Genomic DNA, 16,884 nt, shown 5'->3' with positions numbered 1-16,884 from the left:
GGCTACAGGGATGGTGCAGGCGGGAGGGATTCAGATTTCTGGATAACTGGGGCTCTTTCTGGGGAAGGTGGGACCTCTATAGACAGGATGGTCTACATCTGAACCTGAGGGGCACCAATATCCTGGGGGGGAGATTTGTTAGTGCTCTTTGGGGGGGTTAAAACTAATTCAGCAGGGGCATGGGAACCTGGATTGTAGTTTTGGGGTACGGGAGATTGAGAGTATAGAGGTCAGGAGCACAGATTTGACTTCGCAGGAGGGTGCCAGTGTTCAGGTAGGTGGTTTGAAGTGTGTCTACTTCAATGCCAGGAGTATACGAAATAAGGTAGGGGAATTGGCAGCATGGGTTGGTACCTGGGACTTCGACGTTGTGGCCATTTCAGAGACATGGATAGAGCAGGGACAGGAATGGTTGTTGCAGGTTCCGGGGTTTAGGTGTTTTAGTAAGCTCAGAGAAGGGGGCAAAAGAGGGGGAGGTGTGGCGCTGCTAGTCAAGGACAGTATTACGGTGGCGGAAAGGATGCTAGATGGGGACTCTTCTTCTGAGGTAGTATGGGCTGAGGTTAGAAACAGGAAAGGAGAGGTCACCCTGTTGGGAGTTTTCTATAGGCCACCTAATAGTTCTAGGGATGTAGAGGAAAGGATGGCGAAGATGATTCTGGAAAAGAGCGAAAGTAACAGGGTAGTTGTTATGGGAGACTTTAACTTTCCAAATATTGACTGGAAAAGATATAGTTCGAGTACATTAGATGGGTCGTTCTTTGTACAATGTGTGCAGGAGGGTTTCCTGACACAATATGTTGACAGGCCAACAAGAGGCGAGGCCACATTGGATTTGGTTTTGGGTAATGAACCAGGCCAGGTGTTAGATCTGGAGGTAGGTGAGCACTTTGGAAACAGTGACCACAATTCGGTGACTTTTACGTTAGTGATGGAAAGGGATAAGTATACCCCGCAGGGCAAGAGTTATAGCTGGGGGAAGGGCAATTATGATGCCATTAGACATGACTTAGGATGTGTTGGTTGGAGAGGTAGGCTGCAAGGGTTGGGCACACTGGATATGTGGAGCTTGTTCAAGGAACAGCTATTGCATGTTCTTGATAAGTACGTACCAGTCAGGCAGGGAGGAAGGGGTCGAGCGAGGGAACCGTGGTTTACCAAAGAAGTGGAATCTCTTGTTAAGAGGAAGAAGGAGGCCTATGTGAAGATGAGGCATGAAGTTTCAGTTGGGGCGCTTGATAGTTACAAGGCAGCGAGGAAGGATCTAAAGAGAGAGCTGAGACGAGCAAGGAGGGGACATGAGAAGTCTTTGGCAGGTAGGATCGAGGAAAACCCAAAAGCTTTCTATAGGTATGTAAGGAATAAAAGAATGACTAGGGTAAGAGTAGGGCCAGTCAAGGACAGTGGTGGGAAGTTGTGTGTGGAGGCTGAGGAGATAAGCGAGATACTAAATGAATACTTTTCGTCAGTATTCACTCAAGAAAAAGATAATATTGTGGAGGAGAATGCTGAGACCCAGGCTATTAGAATAGATGGCATTGAGGTGCGTAGGGAAGAAGTGTTGGCAATTCTGGACAAGGTGAAAATAGATACGTCCCCGGGGCCGGATGGGATTTATCCTAGGATTCTCTGGGAAGCCAGGGAAGAGATTGCTGAGCCTTTGGCTTTGATTTTTAGGTCATCATTGGCTACAGGAATAGTGCCAGAGGACTGGAGGATAGCAAATGTGGTCCCTTTGTTCAAGAAGGGGAGTAGAGATAACCCCGGTAACTATAGGCCGGTGAGCCTAACGTCTGTGGTGGGTAAGGTCTTGGAGAGGATTATAAAAGATACGATTTATAATCATCTAGATAGGAATAATATGATTAGGGATAGTCAGCATGGTTTTGTGAAGGGTAGGTCATGCCTCACAAACCTTATCGAGTTCTTTGAGAAGGTGACTGAACAGGTAGACGAGGGTAGAGCAGTTGATGTGGTGTATATGGATTTCAGTAAAGCGTTTGATAGGGTTCCCCACGGTCGGCTATTGCAGAAGATACGGAGGCTGGGGATTGAGGGTGATTTAGAGATGTGGATCAGAAATTGGCTAGTTGAAAGAAGACAGAGAGTGGTAGTTGATGGGAAATGTTCAGAATGGAGTTCAGTTACGAGTGGCGTACCACAAGGATCTGTTCTGGGGCCGTTGCTGTTTGTCATTTTTATAAATGACCTAGAGGAGGGCGCAGAAGGATGGGTGAGTAAATTTGCAGACGACACTAAAGTCGGTGGAGTTGTAGACAGTGCGGAAGGATGTTGCAGGTTACAGAGGGACATAGATAAGCTGCAGAGCTGGGCTGAGAGGTGGCAAATGGAGTTTAATGTGGAGAAGTGTGAGGTGATTCACTTTGGAAAGAATAACAGGAATGCGGAATATTTGGCTAATGGTAAAATTCTTGGTAGTGTGGATGAGCAGAGGGATCTCGGTGTCCATGTACATAGATCCCTGAAAGTTGCCACCCAGGTTGATAGGGTTGTGAAGAAGGCCTATGGTGTGTTGGCCTTTATTGGTAGAGGGATTGAGTTCCGGAGCCATGAGGTCATGTTGCAGTTGTACAAAACTCTAGTACGGCCGCATTTGGAGTATTGCGTACAGTTCTGGTCGCCTCATTATAGGAAGGACGTGGAAGCTTTGGAACGGGTGCAGAGGAGATTTACCAGGATGTTGCCTGGTATGGAGGGAAAATCATATGAGGAAAGGCTGATGGACTTGAGGTTGTTTTCGTTAGAGAGAAGAAGGTTAAGAGGTGACTTAATAGAGGCATACAAAATGATCAGAGGGTTAGATAGGGTGGACAGCGAGAGCCTTCTCCCGCGGATGGAGGTGGCTAGCACGAGGGGACATAGCCTTAAATTGAGGGGTAATAGATATAGGTCAGAGGTGGGTTTTTTACGCAAAGAGTGGTGAGGCCGTGGAATGCCCTACCTGCAACAGTAGTGAACTCGCCAACATTGAGGGCATTTAAAAATTTATTGGATAAACATATGGATGATAAGGGCATAGTGTAGGTTAGATGGCCTTTAGTTTTTTTTCCATGTCGGTGCAACATCGAGGGCCGAAGGGCCTGTACTGCGCTGTATCGTTCTATGTTCTATGTAAACTCCTCCTCACCTCTGTCTCAATGAGCGATCCCTTACTCTGATATAATGCCCTGTGGTCCTCGACTCCCCTACAAGGGGAAACAATGACTCATTACCCTGTCAAGCTCCTTGAGAATCGTGTATGACTCAATAAGGTCACCTCTCATTCTTCCAAACTCCAATGAATACAGGCCCAATCTACTCAAACTCTTCTCATTAGAAAACCCCTCCATATCTGCAATCAACCTCGTAAACCTTCTCTGGACTGCCTCAAATGTGGGCAGCACGGTAGTCTGTGCGGAGTCTGCACATCCTCCCCGTGTGTGCGTGGGTTTCCTCCGGGTGCTCCGGTTTCCTCCCACAGTCACAAAGATGTGCAGGTTAAGTGGATTGGCCATGATAAATTGCCCTTAGTGTCCAAAATTGCCCTTAGTGTTGGGTGGGGTTACTGGGTTATGGGGATAGGGTGGAGGTGTTGACCTTGGGTAGGGTGCTCTTTCCAAGAGCCGGTGCAGACTCGAAGGGCCGAATGGCCTTCTTCTGCACTGTAAATTCTATGAATGCCAGTATATATTTCCTTAAATAACTGGACTAAAACTGTTCATAGTATTCCAGGTGTGGTGTAACTACTACCTTGTATGGTTTTAGCAATTTTATACTCCATTCATTTTATATTCCATCCATAGGCTAACATTGCATTTGCCTTCCCCCAATTACCTGCTGTCCTTGCATGCTAGCTTTTTGTCATTTACGCATAGGGACCCCAAACCCCTCTGTATTCAGTTTTCTGCAGTTTTTCTCCATTTAAATAATATTCAGCTCCCTTATACTTCCTACCAAAGTGCATAACTTCACATCTTCCTACATCATATTCCATCTGCCAAGACTCATTTAACCCGTTTTTGTGCTATCCGCAAACTTGGCAATAATACATTCACTTAGGGCAGCACGGCGGCGCAGTGGTTAGCACTGGGACTACAGCGCTCAGGACCCGGGTTCGAATCCCGGCCCTGGGTCACTGTCCATGTGGAGTTTGTACATTCTCCCCATGTCTGCGTGAGTTTCACCCCCACAACCCAAAAAGATGTGCGAGTTAGATGCTAAATTGCCCTTAATTGGGAAAAAAAAATTGGGTACTCTAAATATTTAAAAAAAATAATACATTCACTTCCCTCAACCAAGTCATTAATATATATTGAGAATAATTGTGGCTCCAGAACTGATTCAGGTGGCACTTCACTAGTTACAGCTGCCATCCTGAAAATGCCCCTCTTATCCCAACTCTTCTATCAGTTAGCCAGTGGGGATTAGCCAGTGTGTTGGAACCAACAATTCTACGGACACGTGCTTGTAGGATTAGAATAGCGGTTTTAATATACTTACAACAGAGCCAGCCTGTTAGCCGTTGAACTTTCGGTGAACTGGCCGGCTGACCCTGTGGCACTTATCTTTATACAGCAGCTCCCGGGGAGGAGTCCTGGGCGGAGCCAAGGGAGCAGCCCAGTACAACTCTCGAGCATTCCCAGAGCTACTCCCCCTGTTGGTCAGGTAGTGCAACTGCACTTACAATATAGACACATGTATATACAGATTATAATCCGGTGTGAATCACATTCACCCGAGTCCAGCGGGGGTGGTGGCTCACAGAGTCTGTCCGGTGGACGAATTGTTCTTTTCGATCTGCGGAGCACCGGGGTTGCAGCCTCTTGTGGTGGCTGGGTGGGTGTTGAGAGCTGGGGTACGATGGCAGACTCCGGGGCGGGTCTCGTCCGAACTTTATACACCTCTGGCTCGACCGGAGTCTGGGGGCGGGCTGGTTCTGGCGCGTGGAACCGGTGGGGTGAGCTTGCGGAATCGGGGGTGCGAGGGGGCGGCAGCATAGGGAACGGGGTAACAGGATTCAGTGGGGTGGGGGGGGGTTGAATCCAGCGGGTGCCAGGTCCCGAAGGGATACTGTGTCCTGGCGACCGTCCGGGAACTCCACAGATGCGTACTGGGGGTTGGAATGGAGGTGGCGCACCTTTTCAACAAGGGGGTCAGTTTTGTGCCCCCTGACGTGCTTCCTCAGGAGGACCGGGCCTGGTGTCCTCAGCCACGCCGGAAGTGAGACTTCCGTGGTAGTGCCCCTAGAAAAAATGAAGAGTCGCTCGTGAGGGGTTTGATTTGTAGCTTTACAGAGGAGGGATCTGATAGCGTGGAGCGCGTCTGGGAGGACTTCTTGCCATTGGGAGACTTGGAGTTTTCTAGACCGGAGGGTCAGCAGAACGGTCTTCCAGACCGTCGCGTTCTCCCTCTCCACCTGTCCGTTCCCCCGGGTTTGTAGCTGGTAGTCCTGCTCGAGGTGATGCACTTGTCGAGCAGGTACTGACGCAGCTCGTCGTTCACCCCGGTCGCTGTGCACGTAGCTGGGGAAACCGAACAGGGTGAAGACACTATGCAGGGCCCTAATGACTGTGTGGGAGGTCATATCAGGGCATGGAATGGCAAAAGGGAATCGGGAGAACTCGTCAATGATGTTGAGGAAATAAATGTTCTTCTAGTGGAGGGGAGTGCCCCTTTGAAATCGATCGCAAGGCGTTCAAAGGGCCTAGAAGCCTTGACCAGGTGGGCCCTGTCTGGTCTATAGAATTGCGGTTGGCTGGTGACCGCTTTTACCTCCTCATTGGAGAAAGGAAGGTTTTGGGCTCTGATGTAGTGGGCGAGCCGGGTGACCCCTGGATGGCAGAGGTCCACGTGGATGGCTTTCAGACGGCTGATCTGCGTGCTGGCGCATATCCCGCGGGATAGGGCTTCCGAGGGCTCGTTGAGCTTCCCCGGTCGATATTTAATATCGTAACTATAGGTGGAGAGTTCGATCCTCCACCGAAGGATTTTATCATTTTTTATTTTGCCCCTTTGCGAGTTGTCAAACATAAAGGCAACCGATTGTGGTCGGTGATGAGAGTGAACCTCCTACCTGCGAGGTAGTGCCTCCAGTGACGAACAGCCTCCACGATGGCTTGTGCTTCCTTCTCGACTGAAGAGTGTCGGAGTTCTGAAGCAGATAGGGTATGGGGGAAAAATGCAACGGGCCTCCCTGCCTGATTTAAAGTGGCTGCTAAAGCTACCTCTGAGGCGTCGCTCTCAACCTGCAAGGGAGTGGATTCATCCACCGCCTGCATGGCTGCTTTGGCGATGTCCTCCTTGATGCAGCTGAAGGCCTGCCGTGCCTCAGCTGACAGGGGAAATTGTGTGGCCTTAAAGAGTGGGCGGGCTTTGTCCGCATATTGGGGGACCCACCGGGCTTAGTATGAAAAGAACCCAAAGCACCGTTTGAGGGCCTTGGGGCAATGAGGGAGGGGGAGTAAGAGGGGACTCCGTTCTCCACGAAGTAGCCGAGGATGGCCAGTCTGTTTGTGCAGAAAACGCATTTCTCCTTGTTATAAGTGAGATTCCATTTCTGTGCCGTTTGGAGAAAACGGTGGAGGTTGGCGTCATGGTCCTGCTGGTCATAGCTGCAGATGGTAACATTGTCCAGATACGGAAACGTGGACCGCAGCCCGTACTGGTGTACCATTCGGTCCATTGCTCGTTGGAACACCGAAACCCCGTTGGTGACGCCGAAGGGAACCCGGAGGAAATGGAAGAGGCGGCCATCGGCCTCGAACGCTGTGTAGTGGCGGTCCTCCGGGCGGATTGGGAGCTGGTGGTATGCAGACTTCAGATCCACCGTGGAAAATTGGGCGATCTGATTAACCATGTCTGCAATTCTGGGGAGGGGATACGCGTCTAGGAGCGTAAAGCGATTTATGGTCTAGCTATAGTCGACGATCATGCAAAATGTCCCCCCGGTCTTGACGATCACCACCTGAGCTCTCCAGGGACTATTACTGGCCACTATGATCCCCTCACTGAGCAGCCGTCGGACCTCCAATCGGATAAAAACTCTATCCTGTAGGCTGTATCGCCTGCTGCGAGTAGCTACTGGTTTGCAACCTGGAGTGAGATTGGCGAAGAGAGGAGGGGGGGAGATGCGCAGCATGGCTAGGTAGCAGACAGTGAGTGGGGGCAGGGGCCCGCCGAAGCTGAGGGTGAGGCTCTTGAGGTTGCACTGGAAATCCAGGCCTAATAAGAGTGGCGCGCAGAGGTCGGGCAGGACATAATGTTTAAATTTAGAATAGCTAGCGCCTCGAATTGTGAGCATAGCGACGGTGCATCCTTGGATTTGGACTGAGTGGGAGCCCGAAGCGAGGGCGATAGTTTGGCTTACCGGAAAAATAGAAAGCGAACAGCGTCTTACCAGCTCTGGATGTATAAAGCTCTCGGTGCTCCCGGAGTCAAAATGGCATGCTGTACCCGTTGATCTGGACCTCCGCCATCGAACTTCGTAGGTGCTTGGGACGGGATTGATCCAGGGTGACCGTGTTGAGTTGCGGGCCGCGTGGTGAGTGCCCGAGGAAGTCGTATTCTTCAGATGAGCTTTCTGAGCATGCCGATGCAGATGGGGCCCGTGGATCGCATGTGGTGAGCGGCGAGGAAGATGGCGGCCCCCATGAGTCGCACGTGGCCGGCCGCATGGTGGGGGTTTGCCAAGATGGCGGCCCCCATGGATCGCACGTGGCGGGAGGGGGCGTAGGCCGCAGCGTTTCGGGCCCCACGGGTGTTGAGAGCGATTTGTTCTCTCTGCAGGGGAGTTAAAAACTGGGGCCCTTTTTGCGAGGCACACTCTGGCATAGTGGCCTTTCTTCCCGCAGCTGCTGCAGGTCGCGGATCGGGCTGGGCAGTGCTGCCGCGGGTGCTGGCTTTGGCCACAGAAATGGCAGGCTGGGGCAGCTGAGTAGCTGCCTGGGGCAGCAGAGTAACTGGCTTTGGCAGCATGGTAGCCGGGGGGCCGTGCGGCACAGGTCTGGAGGGACTGTTGGTCAGGGGTCCACGATGAGGTTGCGGGGTCCGCGGGAAACGACGTGAGGCTGCGGAAGGAAACTTCCATAGTGGTAGCAGCCTCCACAGTAGTGTCTTAAGTCCTGGGCCCCCTTTCTAGCAGTCTTTGGCGCACATAGTTAGACCTAAGGCCCGCTACGAAACGTCCCGCACAGCAAGCTCCCTATGTTCAGCCGCGGTAACGGCTTGATAATTACAGTCATTGAAAAGATTGTTTAACTCCCTTACAAACTCGGCAAGCGTTTCTGTAGGCCGTTGATGGCGAATCGTAAACACGTGGTGTGCATAAACCTCGTTAATGGGCCTAACGTACATTTTGTCCAATATTGCCAGCGCTGCGGTGTAAGAACCGGACGGATTTAGCTGTGTGGAGATTCTGTGGCTTACCCTCGCGTGCAGGAGGCTGAGTTTTTGTTCCTCCGTTGTTCCAGCGGTGCTGGCTACTGCCAGGTAGGCTTTAAAACATCTCAGCCAGTGGGAAAAAATTTCCTTAGACTCTGCATCCTGTGGGTCGAGTTCTAGGCATCCGGGCTTGAGGGCTGCTTCCATGATTTCTTCAACTGTTTCCTAAGTATATTAAATTGTTGGAACCAACAATTCTACGGACATGTGCTTGTAGGATTAGAATAGTGGTTGTAATATACTTACAACAGAGCGTTGAACTGGCCGGCTGACCCTGTGGCACTGATCTTTATACAGCAGCTCCTGGGGGAGGAATCCTGGACGGAGCCAAGGGAGAAGCCCAGTACAACTCTCGAGCATTCCCAGAGCTACTCTCCCTGGTGGTCAGGTAGTGCAACTGCACTTACAATATAGACACATGTATATACAGATTATAATCCGGTGTGAATCACATTCACCACACAGTGAAGGTGATGTCAGCAGCTGAGGGTTTAAACCATCAGGAGGGGAGTTAATTTATGCAACAAAACATAATAATTGTGACTTTCTTCCTCTGACAGATGCAGAGGTCTCCATGGTCACTTGTCGTCAGAGATAAAGACTCCACAATAGGCCAGGCTGACAGGATACAACATCTTTATTCTAACACTAGATACAATTACTCCTCTCTATTCCCTAGGGTTACCTTCCCCGACCTGCACCCAGGTCAGGGTTTATATCATATCATAGAATTTACAGTGCAGAAGGAAGCCATTCAGCCCATCGAGTCTGCACCGGCTCTTGGAAAGAGCACCCTACCCAAGGTCAACAACTCCACCCTATCCCCATAACCCAGTAACCCCACCCAACACTAAGGGCAATTTTGGACACTAAGGGCAATTTATCATGGCCAATCCGCCTAACCTGCACATCCTATGGGGAGTTCCTCCAATTGGGAGGAAGCTCCACCCCTTAGTCACCTGGGAAGCTCATACACTAAGGTGTCGGAGGGGAATCGGATGTGTCGGAGGGGAATCGGATGTGATACAAGTTCAGTCCTCTTAGGGGTTCTGAACACTCCTCCCCGCCCCAAGTCCAGAGAAACAGGGGCAGCAGGGTAGCATGGTGGTTAGCATAAATGCTTCACAGCTCCAGGGTCCCAGGTTCGATTCCCGGCTGGGTCACTGTCTGTGTGGAGTCTGCACGTCCTCCCCCTGTGTGCGTGGGTTTCCTCCGGGTGCTCCGGTTTCCTCCCACAGTCCAAAGATGTGCGGGTTAGGTGGATTGGCCATGCTAAATTGCCCGTAGTGTCCTAATAAAAGTAAGGTTAAGGGGGGGTTGTTGGGTTACGGGTATAGGGTGGATACGTGGGTTTGAGTAGGGTGATCATGGCTCGGCACAACATTGAGGGCCGAAGGGCCTGTTCTGTGCTGTACTGTTCTATGTTCTAAATGTCCATGTCCTCAGGTGGTGTCTCGTGGCTGCTTGGGTTGTGGGCGGAGGTCCAGGGGTGCTACAGCTGGCCTGGGCAGGGAGGTGTGCAGCACACTGATGACCACCCCTTCCGCGAGGATTGTCGTAGCTGGCACCACTCAGCTGGCAAGGCTGCCGCTACAATCGGTGCGGCGTACTGTCCCCGGCTAGTCCAATATCCATATCAGAATCTGTGTCGCTGTATGCGCTGTCGCTGGCCAGATATGCGAGTGCCTCAGGTCCCCCGGCGCCCTGACATTCAACAGGAGATGGAACGGGTGAGTGGAGTCCTGGTTCCTCTGGCTTCAGGGCTCAGTCTTGGGCGTACGGCGATGGAGTCTGGATCCTGCGTGGAGCATCCGGGCCTCATGCAAATGGTTCCTGGTCACGTAATTGGAGGTGATCCAGATAGCGATGTGTCTTGGTGCCCTGTACCTGGATCGCGTAGCAGACTGGCCCTGTTGCAGGAAGCACTACCCCAGGGATCCATGTGGCTCCGGTCCCAAAGATTCTCACGTAAACTACCTATTGTGAAGGTGCACACTTGTGGGCGGTGGTGAGAGTCCATCTTAGATTGGCCCTGCCACTGATGGACCCATGCGCTGATGTCGGGGAGGATGAGGCAGAGACATGTCTGGAGTCATCACCCCATTAGCAACTGCCGGTGCGATGCCCATTGTGGCATGAGGCGTACAGTAACTAAAGAGAAGTTGTGCCAACTGCATCTCCCAAGATCATCTTCATGGCCTGCTTGAATTTTTGAATAACTTGTCCAGCTAGTCCATTGGAGGCCGAGTACTATGGGGCCATCCGCACATGCCTGATTCCATTCATGACGAATAATAATCTTAATTTTTATTGGTGTCACAAGTAGGTTTACATTAACACTGCAATGAAGTTACTGCGAAAAGCCCCTAGTCATCAAATTCCGGCGCCTGTTCGGGAACACGAAGGGAGAATCAGAATGCCCAAATTACCTAACAAGCAGGTCTTTCAGGACTTGTGGGAGGAAACCGGAGCATCCAGAGGAAACCCACGGGGAGAACGTGCAGACTCTGCACAGTGACCCAAGCCGGGAATGGAACCCGTGACCCTGGCGCTGTGAAACAACAATAATTTAATTGGACTGGATTGGTTTATTGTCACATGTACCGGGGTACTGTGAAAAGTATTGTTCTGCGTACAGTTCAGACAGATCATTTACTACATGAAGTTTCACACACGAGTACAGCCTCAACCGGGTCCTTGGATTCATGTCTCATTACATTCACCCCCATCATTTGGCTTGGACTTGTGAAATCCTATCATCTGTTCTGTCTTGAGACAATTCACACCGCTTTAACCTGGGATTATCCCTCTCTCCAGTTGCTCCATCTGGACCTGTAAAGACTTAATTACCTGCAAAGACTTGCATTCAAAGTATCATCTTGCATCATTGACTTTGTCTATATATCTGTTTATGGAGCCCACCTATTTATTCACCTGATGAAGGAGCTGTGCTCAGAAAGTTCATGATTCAAAACAAAAGGGCAGCACGGTAGCCTTGTGGATAGCACAATTGCTTCACAGCTCCAGGGTCGCAGGTTCGATTCCAGCTTGGGTCACTGTCTGTGTAGAGTCTGCACATCCTCCCCGTGTGTGCGTGGGTTTCCTCCGGGTGCTCCGGTTTCTTCCCACAGTCCAAAGATGTGTAGGTTAGGTGGATTGGCCATGATAAATTGCCCGTAGTGTCCAAAATTGCCCTTAGTGTTGGGTGGGGTTACTGGGTTATGGGGATAAAGTGGAGGTGTTGACCTTGGGTAGGGTGCTCTTTCCAAGAGCCGGTGCAGACTCAATGGCCCGAATGGCCTCCTTCTGCACTGCAAATTCTATGATAAAAATTCTATGATATCTCTATGAAACCTGTTGCATGTTTAATTTGCCCGACCACACTATCCTTCTCCTGCAATTCTGCGTTGTCCAGTCAGTGGGACTGCTATGACTTGTGGCACTTTTCCCTCTTCAGTTGTATGCAGAGAATCTGCTGCAATGGTGAATCTTCCCACCGCCATCGCTCTGGTTCCTACCAAGGGTCAATCTCTGCTTTTCAATTCGATTTAGCCGCTCGGGCTCACGCTTCCTCACATTCCATCTTCCGAACGCTGGGCGCCAAAACCACAACTCCCATCAGGCATCGCGGCAGAACTACAACCCCCATCAGGCAGCGCGGGCTGGCTCGTTCCCTCTCCCTCCCCCAACCAATCCATAATGTCCTCAATGCACAGGTTCCAGTGCCGCATGCACATGAAGCATTGGGTAGTGTTCTTCCAAACCTGTCTGGAAAGCGGCTGCGAAGAACTGGGCGGTGCTACTGTCCTCTCTCTCCACGATTGGGTGAGCGTGCCGTCAATCTGAGAACTGAGCTGTGTGATTGGAGCTGTGTTGGATATTAAGTGTTTATTTCCCATCTGATTTACAGGCTGAGTTTTGTTGATGGGTCATTGCTGAATATGAGAAGGTGAGGTGTAATTATCTGGGAAGGGTAGAGACCATTTACTGAAATGTCTTTTAATGTCTTTAAAGATTTCACCTGAAGGCCTCGGTCTTTCCCAGAAGCCTGGGCTTGGATTTGATAGTTTAGCCCAGTGCTGTGTATGAGAGCTGAATTTGCGATGTGCAGTCTGAGTGAGTGCAGTGTGTCTAATTTCCCAGGATAAACCAGAAAGAACCCTTCAATCAGTTGCACTGAAGCAACATTTTCCTGAGCTTCCAGCACTTGCCCAGTGCGTTTTCTTCAAATAATTTGGGAAAACAAGAGGAGAAATTTCAAAATTTATCCTGAGTATGTTTTACAGCATAGAATTTACAAGGCCATTCGGCCCATCGAGTCTTTTTTTTTTACACCTCCACCCTGTCATCCAACCGAACCTTTTGGACACTAAGGGGCAATTTAGCATGGCCAATCTACCTAACCTGCACAACTGTGGGGGGAGACCGGAGCACCCGGAGGAAACCCACGCAGAACATAGAACATACAGTGCAGGAGGCCATTCGGCCCATCGACCCTTCCACCCTATTCCTGTCCCAATAACCCCTCCTAACCTTTTGGTCACTAAGGGCAATTTGCCATGGCTAATCCACCTAACGTGCACGTCTTTGGACTGTGGGAGGAAACCGGAGAACCCGGAGGAAACCCACGCAGACACAGGGAGAACGTGCAGACTCCGCACAGTGATCCAGCGGGGAATCAAATCTAGGACCATGGCGCTGTGAAGCCACGGTGCCATCCACTTGTGCTACCGTGCTGTAGATATGGGGAGAAAGTGCAGACTCCGCACAGACAGTCACCTGAAGCCAGAATTGAACCCGGGACCCTAGAGCTGTGAGGCAGCCATGATAAACACTGTGACATCGTGCCGTCCTGTATATTAGATACATATTCTAAGGGTAAAACTAATCTTCGCCTGTACAACTTAATCTCATTGTGAATTGATAACCTGTTTTACAATCACCCTAACTGTTCCTTACATTGCCCTCACGGTGCCTGGCAAGATGGGCCTGGATGGAGGAAAGAAAGTAGGTCTTGGTCACTATTCAGTATCTCTGCTGGAACCAGAGAGTGTGTGAGAAGTGAGGAAAAATAAACGACTTGAATGTTATTGCCTACACAGGACAGCAGACTGACACTCGCTGTGAAACACTCTAACTGAGGATCCAGACCAGGAAAGAAAGAGCGGGAGTTGAAGAAAATCATTTTTTGTTTCCTGTTTTACAGAAGGATTACACCGTGCTGCACCAGAGTCTAGAGAGAAGATAGACCTGACAAACTGCAAACTGTGGGAAGACATCCAGTCCCTTCACAGCATTGCTCAACAAGAGAAGGTTGGGCAGTGAAACCATCGGAAATCGATCGGGTCAGGGGAGTTTTGACATATCAGATCTGAAACTGGTCAGTGGTGTGGAACCTTCCATCAGAACCAACCTCTCCGAAGGTTTGGCTATGTGCGATCAGTAAGGATGATGCTGAGAAGAAGTGTGAGTGGGGTCCAAGTGAATCATTCATTGAGCCTCATGAATCACTGACTCATTCCTACAGGTTGGAAATTGTTTGATGCATGAGGAGGGATCCACAGGCTTTTACGTTCTCCTAACCGGCAAGGTGCATCTATTGAAGAGCCAGATGGAGGTGAAACTATTTCAGTGCAAGCTGTGCGGTAAATCATTCCCTCGGTCATCAACTCTCCAAGAACACCAGCGCATTCACACTGGTGAAAAGCCTTTCAAGTGTGAGATGTGCGACAAATCATTCTCGCAGTTGTCCAACCTCCACACACACCAACGGAGTCACACAGGGGAGAAACCATTCACGTGCGAGGTGTGTGACAAGTCATTCTCTCAGTTAACGACCCTACATGTACACCATCGTAGTCACACAGGGGAGAAACCATTCACTTGTGAGGAGTGCAGCAAATCATTCTCACGTGTATCAACCCTTCTTAGACACCAACGCATTCATACTGGTGAGAAGCCATTCTCGTGTGACGTGTGTGACATTTCGTTTTCAGAGTCAAAGTCCCTTCGTGTGCACCAACGCATTCACACAGGCGAGAAACCATTCACATGCGAGATGTGCAACATATCATTCTCACGGTCATCGACTCTCTGCGCACACCGGCGCATTCACACTGGGGAGAAACCATTCATGTGCGAGGTGTGTGCTAAATCATTTCCAGAATTATCGTACCTTCACGTACACCAACGTGTGCACCTAGAAGAGAAGCCGTTCAAATGTGAGGTGTGTGACAAAGCTTTCACACGGTCGTCAAACCTCTTGGCCCATCAGAGGATACACACAGGGGAGAAACCCTTCAGGTGTGAGGTTTGTGATAAAGCTTTTGTGAAGCCATCGAATCTCCGGAGACACCAACACATTCACACAGGAGAGAAGCCGTTTCTATGCAAGGTGTGAAACAAATATTTGGCAAAGTCATTGGATCTCCTGCTGTATCGGAGGAGCCACAAGTGTAAGTTTGTGGTAAAACTTTCATAACAACTTCACATTCTGAGAAGCCAGAGGATCCATACAGGAGAGAAATACTTCAGGTGTTTGTGATCAGGCATTCACCCACGCCTTTGATCTTCCGCAGCATCAGTGGATCCACACTGGAGAGGAACTGTTCAGGTGTCAGGTGTGTAACAAGGCTTTGACACAGTCTGTGTATATCCTGGTCCATCAAAACACACAGGAGAGCCTTCTGTAACGAAGCCTTCACAGTTGCTGGACACCTGGAACATCAATGAACCTACACAGGAGACGAACAGTGATGTCAACCAGGATTGTTTCACCTGCTCTTGCCAAACACCAACATCTCCACACAGATTTGGAGCTGGCTCAACTGCTTCCTATACACCAAGTGTTGTCTTGTTTATCCTCCAGTGCTCACACAGGGCAGCTGTCCAAAGCATGGTGTGTATCAGCTGTGTCTGTCTCCAACCTGTCCCACCATCAGTCCAATCGTTTCAAGAAGACCAATTTAACCTTTGACTTCACCAAAATGAGACACAAATCTGTATGAAAGCTGATGGATAAACTCAGCTCCTTTCAGTGCAGTGTCAGGGACAAGTCACTCACTGACTCTCACTCTGACCAAGAAGACAATCAGATACTCAGTGGTTAGAAAGGCTTCAGCTTCTGATCTAAGCAACTGGGGAAGGAGCCATTCCTGGGGTAGTAATGGAGGGACTTCAATTAGCCTCAGCATCTCTGATCTATGGAGGGAGAGAATCAGCCAGAAATCCTGTTCCTCATCAGCGAGTCCAACTGGGAAATCAGGGTGGGGGCAGGATGTGTCTCGGCTGTGACAGCCTCCATTGTCTCTCAACATTCACTGTCTGGATCAACACCCTAATGGTCACTCAAACAGAGCACGAGAGGACAATCAATGTCCACATCTGTACTCCAGGTCAGTACCTTGAGGATTGAAGGGAATGTGAGAGGACAACAGCTTGTATTCATAGAACACTTTAATATGGGCAAACAATCCAAAGTATTTAATGGAGACATAACCAGTTTAGATATATTGGATTATAAACATTTGGCAATTTAAGGGTTAAAAGCCGGGGTTCGGGCGTATTTGACTGCAGCAGTCATGCTTTTTTTTTAGAAAATATTTTATTGAGGCATTTATAATTTTAACATTTTAAACAGAGAGATCCAACACACATGAACCCCGCAATAACACACCCAACTCCCCCATCCCTGAACCTTAACTACCCAAACATTAGATTCCCTGCCCTTATCCTTCCCTTCCATGCCTCCCCTTATTCCCCCCCGCTGATGGTCAATTTTGCTTGAAGAAGTCGATGAACGGCTGCCACCTCCGAGTGAACCCCTGTAACAAACCCCTTCGGCAAACTTAATTTCCTCCAGCTCAAGAAACCCTGCCATGTCGCTGACCCACACCCCTAACTTTGGAGACTCCGAATCCCTCCATCCCAGCAAAATCCTTCTCCGGGCCACCAGGGAGGCAAAGGCTAAAACGTCGGCTCTCTCTGCCCCCCCCCCCCCCCCCCCCCCCCCCCCCCGCCGGGATCTTGGATCTTCCAACACTCCAAATAACTATTGCCATCTCTGGACTCGGAGTCACCGTCCCTTCCAGGACCTCTGAAAATCCCTGCCAGAGTCCCCTCACCCTCGGACATCCCAAGAACATGTGTACATGATGCGCAGGACCCCCCCCCCCCCCCCCCCCCCCGCCCCCAACTTCCATCTCTTTAGAAACCTACTCATCCGAGCCACAGTCATATGAGCCGCGGACCACCTTGAACTGGATCAAGCTAAGCCTGGCACACGACAAGGATGAATTGACTCTCCTGAGGGCCTTCTCCCACAACCTGACTTCCAACTCCCCTCCCAGCTCTTCCTTCCACTTCCTCTTCCTCTTCACCTCCCCAATTGGGACAGCTTCCCACTCCATCAGTTCTTTGTATATTTCCGAGATCCTCCCCTCCCCA

The 16,884-nt window shown here is 50.2% G+C and overlaps 3 protein-coding genes across 3 annotated transcripts in view; 2 read left to right on the top strand and 1 right to left on the bottom strand.

Moving 5' to 3' along the window:
- Window positions 1–16,884, top strand: part of LOC119975587 — a 639,245-nt gene that overhangs the window by 60,904 nt on the left and 561,457 nt on the right. The window lies entirely within an intron of this gene.
- Window positions 1–16,884, bottom strand: part of LOC119976646 (zinc finger protein 2-like) — a 482,048-nt gene that overhangs the window by 278,006 nt on the left and 187,158 nt on the right. The gene's annotated exons all lie outside the window — the stretch shown is intronic.
- Window positions 12,117–16,884, top strand: part of LOC119975589 (zinc finger protein 91-like) — a 125,568-nt gene continuing 120,800 nt past the window's right edge. Inside the window, exons 1-3 of the mRNA XM_038815375.1 lie at window positions 12,117–12,388; window positions 13,646–14,836; window positions 14,941–15,059. Coding sequence (XP_038671303.1) covers window positions 13,982–14,836; window positions 14,941–15,059 — 974 coding nt within the window. The 5' untranslated portion in view covers window positions 12,117–12,388; window positions 13,646–13,981. The remainder of the gene's footprint in view (window positions 12,389–13,645; window positions 14,837–14,940; window positions 15,060–16,884) is intronic.

The sequence above is a fragment of the Scyliorhinus canicula genome, chromosome 13 (genome assembly GCF_902713615.1).
Source record: "Scyliorhinus canicula chromosome 13, sScyCan1.1, whole genome shotgun sequence".
In the NCBI taxonomy this organism is placed as follows: domain Eukaryota; kingdom Metazoa; phylum Chordata; class Chondrichthyes; order Carcharhiniformes; family Scyliorhinidae; genus Scyliorhinus; species Scyliorhinus canicula.
Note: the sequence above shows the minus strand (reverse complement) of the source record. Positions and strands in the feature narration are given on the sequence as shown.